This window comes from Nuphar pumila, chromosome 13 (assembly GCF_984573655.1).
Source record: "Nuphar pumila chromosome 13, dmNupPumi1.hap1.1, whole genome shotgun sequence".
Taxonomy (NCBI): domain Eukaryota; kingdom Viridiplantae; phylum Streptophyta; class Magnoliopsida; order Nymphaeales; family Nymphaeaceae; genus Nuphar; species Nuphar pumila.
Window position 1 is genome coordinate 67,762,778 of NC_143261.1, and position 9,145 is coordinate 67,771,922.

General features: G+C 38.0%; 1 protein-coding gene across 1 annotated transcript; it reads right to left on the reverse strand.

Annotated features, from left to right (window-relative positions):
* Positions 1 to 4,812: 4,812 nt before the first annotated feature.
* On the reverse strand, positions 4,813 to 8,003 carry LOC149818588 (putative xyloglucan glycosyltransferase 8). The gene is made up of 6 exons (XM_089986252.1): positions 7,203 to 8,003; positions 6,355 to 6,663; positions 5,969 to 6,259; positions 5,742 to 5,855; positions 5,321 to 5,649; positions 4,813 to 5,254 (listed from the first exon to the last, which is right to left on the reverse strand). The coding sequence occupies exons 1-6, from the start codon at positions 8,001 to 8,003 to the stop codon at positions 4,939 to 4,941; spliced, it is 2,160 nt and encodes a 719-aa protein (XP_089842378.1). The 3' UTR covers positions 4,813 to 4,938.
* Positions 8,004 to 9,145: the final 1,142 nt, after the last annotated feature.

Here is a 9,145-nt window from a genome sequence, read left to right on the forward strand (position 1 = left end):
ACTCGTGACTCGGCGGGTAAACTCGGTGACTCGGACCGGGTTTTGTTAACTTTTGATTTAAAAAAAAAAAACAATATATAATTTGTCTGAAACCATGTTTTTGAGTAAACATAGTCTCCAAATGTCTGTAAAAATATAAAAACAACTGCAAAGAGCTATAGAGGTTTGCTTGAATAATTGAATTTGATATCTATACAAGCACTTTGACTAATTCATGACTTGAATTAGAGGATTTGGTCACCATGAGTTCAGTCTTCTACTACCTAGGGTTCCTAAAATGGCCAATCATATATGCTAGCTTGTTTTAAAAGTTTTAATTCCCTCTCTAACAAATCCATAAATGTAAAACAGGGATATATGTGCATATTGAAAGTTTACAGAATGCCCAATATCAACATAAATAAGCAATTTTCTCATGTATAAAACTATGCAGAAAATATATTAATGGCACAACTATAAAAAGACTACTAACATTTGAATATGTACAATGCTTGTTCACATAACAAATGGATGATGAAACCTAAATGTGACTTCCTATAGGCACAGTTGACCCACCATATATAGTGAGAATCATTTCTTTAAAATATTTTGCTAGAATAAGTTAATAACACAGGGTGAACAATAGTTCGAACAACATAACGATTTTATTCTATGGATTTAAATGCTTTTTTATCTTTAAATGATTTTTATTTTCTTTTTTATACAAAATCTGAGGGTAACCCTTGTTAAAATATATGTACTTATATATTTCGAAACTGTAATTTGAAACTCAAAAAACAAATTTCAAACATCCCAAAACTCGCCCGAGTCAGGCCGAGTCAAGCCCGAGTCAAGCCTGAGTTTTGGCAAACCGAGTTTGCCTTGCCGGGTTGACTCGCTGGAGGGGCGAGCCGAGCCGAGTCAGCCGAGTCAACGAGTTGACTCGGCGAGTTTTAAAACACTGCTTTTTCCTCCTTGATTATTGTTAACATTTTTCTGATAGGTGGTGTTATTTATGGAGCTAATAACAATTCAAGTATGGATTGAGACAGAGTTTTTTTTTTTTGTATTATGTTGGACGACCAATTTTAAATGTTAAAAAATCTTATAACATTCAGTTTTGACATTAAGCATATGCTCTGCAACTAGCTAAGGGAACACCTGCTCACAAGGTTTTCACAGGCCTGGCTATGTGGGTTGACTTAAGACTTTTAAGTTGAAAGAGGTCAAGAGTTCGATACCCAGGGTGTGCATCCTTTGCCATAAGACTTGAGCTAAATGGGAACTATCCCATTGTGTATAGGGGGGCTTACATGTGGAGTTTTACACTGAACACCGACTTAGGTTCACGGTCAATGTGACACCTCTCAGCCCGTAATTGGACATCCTAACGTGGCTGTGGTTTGTCCATGCTAAATTGAAAAAAAAAGCTCCAAGACGACACCTAAAACATAGCCCTAGAGGTACAGTTTAAGCTTTGATTACCTGCTTTGGCATTTTTGGTGCATCTATCCAAGTTTTCTATTGACTGTTTGGAGGTGAAAACCAATAAATGTCTTTCTTTCTTTTTCCTGTCAGGATCTGCAAAAATTTATTCATCAGTTCCCCTTTAATTGATAGGCAAACTGGGGAAAACGGATTTAGGATGGGTTTCATCATACATTCAATCCTAGCCATCCAGCAGAGCCATTTAGCCATTGATTGGATGGCTAGGATTGAATTTATGATGAAACTCAAATGATGGGATCCGTGTTCGACCGGGTTAGGCATAAGGGTGGCATCGGGCCGGGTGCCCGATGGCCTGTAGGCCCGAGCCTGATTGTGACTGGGTTGGGCCGGGCTTGGGCCTGACTATCTATCTGGCCCTCATGGGGCCCTAACGGGGCCAGCCCAATGGCCACCCTTATTTAATCTTAGGCAGAACCCCTAGCAGATTGGATGAGTTAAATGTGCGAGCTTGAGTCTTTAATCTGCTCAAAACTAGTCAGTTGCTGAGCTTCTGATGGCGAACCCATCAATCTTTGGCCCAGGAACTATCACACTTGTGTTGGTGAAGTTCTGATTCTGCAGTAATTCTGGAATTGTACTCGAGTTCAATGGTGTTTTAGATTATGCAGAATTGAATGAAGCTTTTTGTTGGTATATCATTGATTTTGTATTATATCATCAAAGTTTTGTTTCTCATTCTAGTTTTTTGAGGGCAGGAACCATCACACTTCTGATGTTTCTGTATGAGATCAAACTCTAGATCACCTGTTTAGGATAGAACCCTGTAGAGTTAACCACTTGACAAAGAACTTGGTTAAGGTTTAAGATAGAATTCAGATTTGTCTGATCAGACTTGTTCTGAATTTAGATCAATGTTTTCTGTCAGATTTGTCAGAATTTAGATCAATGGTCGCTGAACTCGAGGGTGGTTTTTCCGTCCTTCATGAAAAAAAAAAAACTCCAAGCAGAATTTTCTTTTCTATGCTGGATGCCAGACTGTAAAAGTGGTTATTGATTAAGAAAACAAGATGAATTCATCTTTGACTTATACCTGGATAAACGAAATTACCAAAATGATTGGATATATTTTAGAAGGCTTCTTTTTCTCTCTTTTTTTCCCCTTCTTTCCTCCTATTTTGGAATAATTGAGAATTTGGTAGAAAAAGATGTTTTGAAACTGTTTCGGTTGCCAACAATTTATTTGTAGGGCTAAAATAAGGTCCTGAAATTCAGTATTACCACAAAATGGAACACATTCTAGATCCTGATCTTTAAAGATGTTGAGGTAAAATTTTGCTCAAGGCGTGTTTGATTAACTTGGATCTCAGATCTGAGGCATTCTGAAATCCTAGTATTTGAGATCTTGGAATCTTACATCTTATGATTTTTAATTGGACCTAAAATCTAGTGTTTGATGATTGTTGGATGAGAGAGAAAGAGAAACATGAATACGATATTCATGTGCCTCTGGCCTGACCTTTCCATTCGGGATAAAGACTCATGAATTGAAGGATACTTTTGAGTCTCAATTTTAAGTATCTGAGTTACCATGTTTGCAAAAAACATGAATTTGACATGGGACTGGTGCTAAATTACATGCAGAGCAGAGCTCTGTATGGGAGCATGGCATTGAGATGGAATCTAGACCATAGTCACCAATATGGTTCTCGGCAATTTCTCCGCAAGTTTTTTCTAATAAGTTCTTTCTTAGTTGTTTTCTCAAAAAAATCTCAAGAAAATATCAGAAATTTTAATATTTGAAAAATATAATGAATAATAAAAAGACAAGAAATAACAGGTCTTATAACATTTTTCTTGGAAAATATAAACATTTGGAAAAACTTTTAAACTATAAAATAAATAAAAAGTACTTAAAATGTATAAAAAAAAGTTTTTTGAAAATCTTGTGAATTTCTACCCAAGAAAATATCTTGATAATATCGTGATACTTTAGGTTCTGACGATACTTTGAAAATCTTGGAAAAATATTAGCTGACCTTGAAATACTGATAATATCAAGATTTTCAAAATATCTGCGATACTGATGACTATGATCTAGACAGACCAACTTATTGAACCTGCAGGCAGGCTATTTTATCTTTAGAACAAGTATATAGGCATTAAAAGATTTTACTGTCAGCTACATAGTGAAAGCATCTTTTATTGTTATCATATAACCCCATTTAACTTACCAGGAAATATGAATTATATGTTTTGCAGACTGCTTACAGACAAGGGTTCCTCTTCACATACTCCCAGAAATCCCCGTCTCTCTTTCTCTTTCTGCCAACACACGCAACACAGACGCACATGAAAGTGAAAAAAAAATCATTTTAAAAACTGATCTACTGTGGCTTCGGGTTGCAATTACCATGATCCAGTGGGAGAAAAAAATTAAAAAAGCAAGATAGTGATTGAGGGCCCATAACTTTGGAACTCAGGGCCCAAACTTGCCCCTGTCATAAGCACACATAATGCCAAGCAACACATGGTGGAGAAATGAATTATTTGCAAAAAGGACTTGGTTGGTGGTCCTCTCTCTCTCTCTCTCTCTACACCTTCCACAATGACAATCCATGAGCATTACTGGCCTGGTCTCCTGAAGGTCTTGGACTTGAAGAAAAACGACAATATTGACTTTGATGCAGAAACGAAAAGAAGATTTTGATTTCAAACATGGCCATACAATTGTCTCACTGAATCATGATGCATAAGCAGATCTAGTAAAGGGGGAAATGACTAACAGCTAGTTTTCAGATCTATTCAAAGTTCTGTTGGCTATGAACATTTATTTAGGCAACAGATGATGATCGACCTGACCCCAAAGCTAAGTAGTTTGTCTCTTTGTGATAATCAAGCTGATTATTATTCATGGACAAATACATTCTAGCCCATTCACTTTGAGAACTCTTCAATTATATGCAACTACAAGAGTAATCTAAGCCCATTAGAAACCTATGGCCATGATTCTAGTACATTTTCCATTGCCAAAGAAACAGAATAAAACACAAATGAAAGTGGGGTGAGCAGATACTGTGAACAAGATTCTGAAACTCATCATGAAGGGAAAACCATTCTCTTTCCAATATATCAAATGAATTAAATATACATATCATTATTATACATTAGTAAGCATGAAAAAAACATGAATTTGTATGATATGTACCATTCAAAAAGTGTGGAGGCAAGAGAGGCTTAGTCCTCAAATGGCTCCTATGTCAAAAGGAAATGCAAACAGTTTTTGTTCTTCTTCTTTGTTCTTTGGAAGGAACAACATGTCCCAATAAACCAATTCCCCAGAAAGATATTTAGCTGTAGATTTTGATGCAATACTGTCAAGGCCCAGATGTTCATGGGCTTGTGAACTAGAACTGAACCCAAAAATTCACTGTTATGATCGTCTGAATCAGATCGAAGAATCCTCTTAGGTCCTCGGTATCTTGAGAAAATTGGTCACCATTACCAAATGTGTCAACTCATTTGCTCCCCAATCAAGTCCAAGCCAACAACCAGAAACGAAACTCCTTGGAATAGAAGGAAATAGAAATGGATGCCTTGAGCTGACAATAGGCTTCTTACTGCTGCTGTGAGGAGAAGGAGAGAAAGTACCAACTCCTTACGGTACACACGATTGGCCTTCTTTTTGGGAGGAGAAGCTTCTTCCTGTTCCCTCAATTTGTTTAGCATGTCTAAGCCAGATTCCGAAGCTTTCCTGTGGATCTGCTGCTGCTGCTTCAAATTTGCTGATTCCCTCTCTGCAACTGTGAATAAATCTGTTTCTGAAGACCTCCCAGACTTTTGCTGCTTCAAATTTACTGATTCACTCTCCACTAATAAATCTGTTTCTGATGACCTTCCAGTCTTCTTTGTAACAACCCATTCATAAGCACTCCCCAATTGAAATAGTCCAGAGATCATTGCATTGAATTTTGTCACAGACATAGTGTTCTCAAACAGTAGGTAAGGTACCACAAAAGGAAACGACCTTGGAGCAGGTAGAATGTTTAAGAGTGACATGAAAACAGGAACATAACAGATAACCCATATTGGCAACTCAGCCTCTGGTATGAACATTGTCAAGGGAAGAATAATGCAGAAAAGTGTAAACGAATAGAATGGGAGGATCAATTTCCTCAACAGAAAGAAGAGGAATATCAGATTGGCCTTCTTCCAAAATGATATCTGCATGAAGCACATTAACAAGAGTTGTACAACGGTGATTAGGTATCGTACAGCAAAGTTGCAAGAACCAGTAAATGGGGTCAGATAAAAACCTTGGAAGCTATGATATCAGGAAGGCATAACCGAAAAAGCTGCATTGGACCAGAATGCCAACGGTGCTGCTGCTTGCGGTATGCTTCATAAGATTCTGGAAGTTCACAGAGGACCTAAAGCCATTGACAAAGTAGGATTTATTTTTCAAATTCTACATAATGTACAAAATTATCATAAAATGAAAGAAAAAAGCAGCAGTAGCAGAAAGAGCAATTGATTAAAGCACCTTAACATCATTAAGGAAGATAAACTTCCATCCCTTGAGATGAGCACGGACTGCAATGTCCATATCCTCCACAGTTGTGCGCTCGAGCCAACCACCTGAATCCTCCAGGGCTTTGATTCTCCACACACCAGCAGTTCCATTGAACCCAAAAAAGTTCAGGAAAACACCATTAACTTGCTGCTCCACCTCAAAATGAAAACAGAGGTTGATGTATTGAAGCCTAGTAAGCAGATTTTCATCTTTATTCACAAAAGACCACCTAGCTTGAACAAGGCCCAGATCAGGATTCCCCTGCGACAGAAGAAACATAGAGTTCAACCTTGCTTTATAGTCTATACACACCACAGTCTTTGGCTTTACACCTTGAAAAGGTTAAGTGGGTATACCTTGAAATATGGTATGGTCTGTTTCAGAAAATCAGGATTAGGCTGGAAGTCTGCGTCGAAAATAGTGACGAATTCGTAGTCCTTGACATAGTCACAAGCCATCGCAGACTTGAGATTGCCAGCTTTATATCCAGTCCTGACGAAACGATGGCGATACAGTATGTTCACTCCTTTCTGACTCCACTTTGAAACTTCATTCTTTATCAGCCGCTGTACGCTTTCTTCATCCGAATCGTCTAAAACCTGTATCAACAGCCTGTCTTTTGGCCAATCCAAATGACAAACAGCCGAGATTGACTGCTCGTATACCTAAACGCCACAACCAAACTCCATTGAGGAAAGCAAACAACAAGCAATACCAACACAAGACACAGATCTAATGCTAAGGCAATTCAATGTGCTTTCTACTTTTCTACACAATGACCTCAATCCTGACCCAAATCACTAATGAGCTAGCATATACAGTAAGTCATTAATCACAGAGTAAAATACTTTTCCAGATTTTGATGATTAAAAATTTTTACATCACAATTCTCAATGAGTTTCTACTATGCTCGGTTAACAGAAGTTTCTAGTTTCACCCAAATGGTGGCTAATCATCATGGAATTGAGAAACTTTCTGAATCGTCATGTATCAAAATGAACCTCTTATACATAAAAAAATATACATAAAAATTCTAATCCAGTTAGTCCAGATGGGTCATTCCGCAACATGTTGAAAAACAATTAAACCAAAACAAAAATCATGGCGAAAGAGGTAATCCAAACTTAAGCTCCCAACTCCTTGAAAACCAAATCCAACCAAGTATGCAACAGGAAATGGAATTGCAGATGCAGAAAAAAATTACCTCTCTTTCATTACACATTGGGATTTGAACAAGAACCATTGGAAGATCCGATCCCTGGCCCTCAACATCTCCAGATCCAAGCACCTCCCCTTCTGCAAGCCTTGGTTTAATCTTCTTGAACTTAATCCAGAAGCACCCAACACACAAGACCACCCTATCCACAGATTGAATCATAAACAGAACAACACAGAAATCTGAAAGGAGCTTGATGGGTCTTGCAATGTAATCTGCCCTGAAGGCCAACCACTGAAGGTAGACCCAATGCAAGAACCCTTCAATCTCAGAGGGCCTAATCACCCTCAGGCTGTGGCCATACCACCCCTTGAAATGGGCAACCAATTCAAAAGCCAGAACCACCATGGCGGCAATCAAAAAACCCCTAATGAACCTCAAAAGCCTCCCTTTATAGCTGGGCCTCTCATCCCCATTGGAAAGCAGGCGCCTTTTGGCAGATGAGACCCTGCTGAAGGCAGCAGAGAAGACCCAAAACAGAGAAGAGAATGCCTTCTGGATCTTCAGGAGGAAAACCCAGCTGAATTGCTTCATGTTCTTCACCCTCTGCTTGTCCTTCAAAGAAGGGGTTGTGGGTGCTGGTGGTGCGGTGATCTCCACCAATGAGAAGTTGTTTGGGTTCTCCATTGTCACAACCAATGGGCTCCCTCCCTTGCTGCTCTGCTTTGCAAATCCTGAAAAATCAAAACTTGATGGCATTTTCTTCCTCTTCTGGTTATGGAAGTCCAATACTAAGAACACCCACCAGAGAGGATTGGAAGAAGAAGACCAACCATCAAACCTCTTCATTACTAATATAGATTCATTACTAATATAGATCTAAAGTATATTCTAGGTGTAGTAAGTTTCTTTTTTCACCTATGAGGTTCCAAGAGAAGGCCAATAGGCGATAGGTGATTTTGGTAATTAGATTTGGGGTCATAACAAAATAAATCTAAAGCACTATACTTGCATTTAGATTTATTTATGGGGAGAAATGGTAGGAATTTAGATTTGGAATTTGTATGTATTTTTCATTAAAAAATGAAAGTTGGTCCAAAGAAATGAATCCAAAAGGACCATATTTTTACTTTTTAGATTTATTTTTAGGAAGGGGAGCTATGGTCAAGGAAACAGAAAACCATGATGTCACTGCCAGTTGGCCGAGAGACTCGAGCACAAGACCGAATAGAATCACCAGCTCAGCACCTCCCCCTCCCCCTCCCCCTCTTTTTTTTTTTAAGCTGAGGTAAATGACTGCCCTTTTTTCCCCTTTCTCTCGAGTCTTGATTACAAAGGACCAACTTTGTGCTGATGATATCAGTAAGTTTAACTGTGTGATTTACTCAACTACCCTTGTGGCCAAAGCATTGTGAGCAATCCTGTCAAAATAGATCTGAATCCGCCGAATCGGATTGGGTTGAGTAGGTCAATTCCAACGAACCGCCCTTTGTCCAAACGATATACAAGCTCGAATGGGGTCAATTTTACCCTGAACGGCGTGATTTGCTAATGAAAAAAATGGTTTTATTAGGTTAATGTCATGGTAAGAAAAATGATATTTTCAGAGATAGGTGGTATTTTGTAAAATATCGTGTTTTTGTTGATACTATATCAAATTATGAAAATATTACAATAAATTCAGGTTATTCTTTACATCATTGACTTATGCGTTAAATTAAATCCCAAAAAAGTAAAATATTTATGTCATTTAAATGCACCAAAATGTACTGTTTGCATAAACTACTTTTCAAAAAGAATGGGATAAGTCAGGATATTTCAATATGCCTTGCAATTCCATATCACATAACACATCCCAACTTATCTCATTGACTTGGGTAAGTCGTGCATCCAAACACACCATTAGGCTCAAACAAATACTAATCAAATTAACAAATAACAACTTGCTAAAATTTTGCAGTTCTTTTTAGGGTGTAAGTTTACCACTGCTG

Coding starts and splice junctions, on each gene's coding strand:
- LOC149818588 (XM_089986252.1), bottom strand. CDS start 8,003: ATGAAGAGGTTTGATGGTTGGTCTTCTTCTTCCAATCCTCTCTGGTGG. Junction 6,260..6,354: donor AGACCATACCATATTTCAAG/GTATACCCACTT, acceptor CTTCTGTCGCAG/GGGAATCCTGATCTGGGCCT. Junction 5,650..5,741: donor CTGATATCATAGCTTCCAAG/GTTTTTATCTGA, acceptor TGCTTCATGCAG/ATATCATTTTGGAAGAAGGC.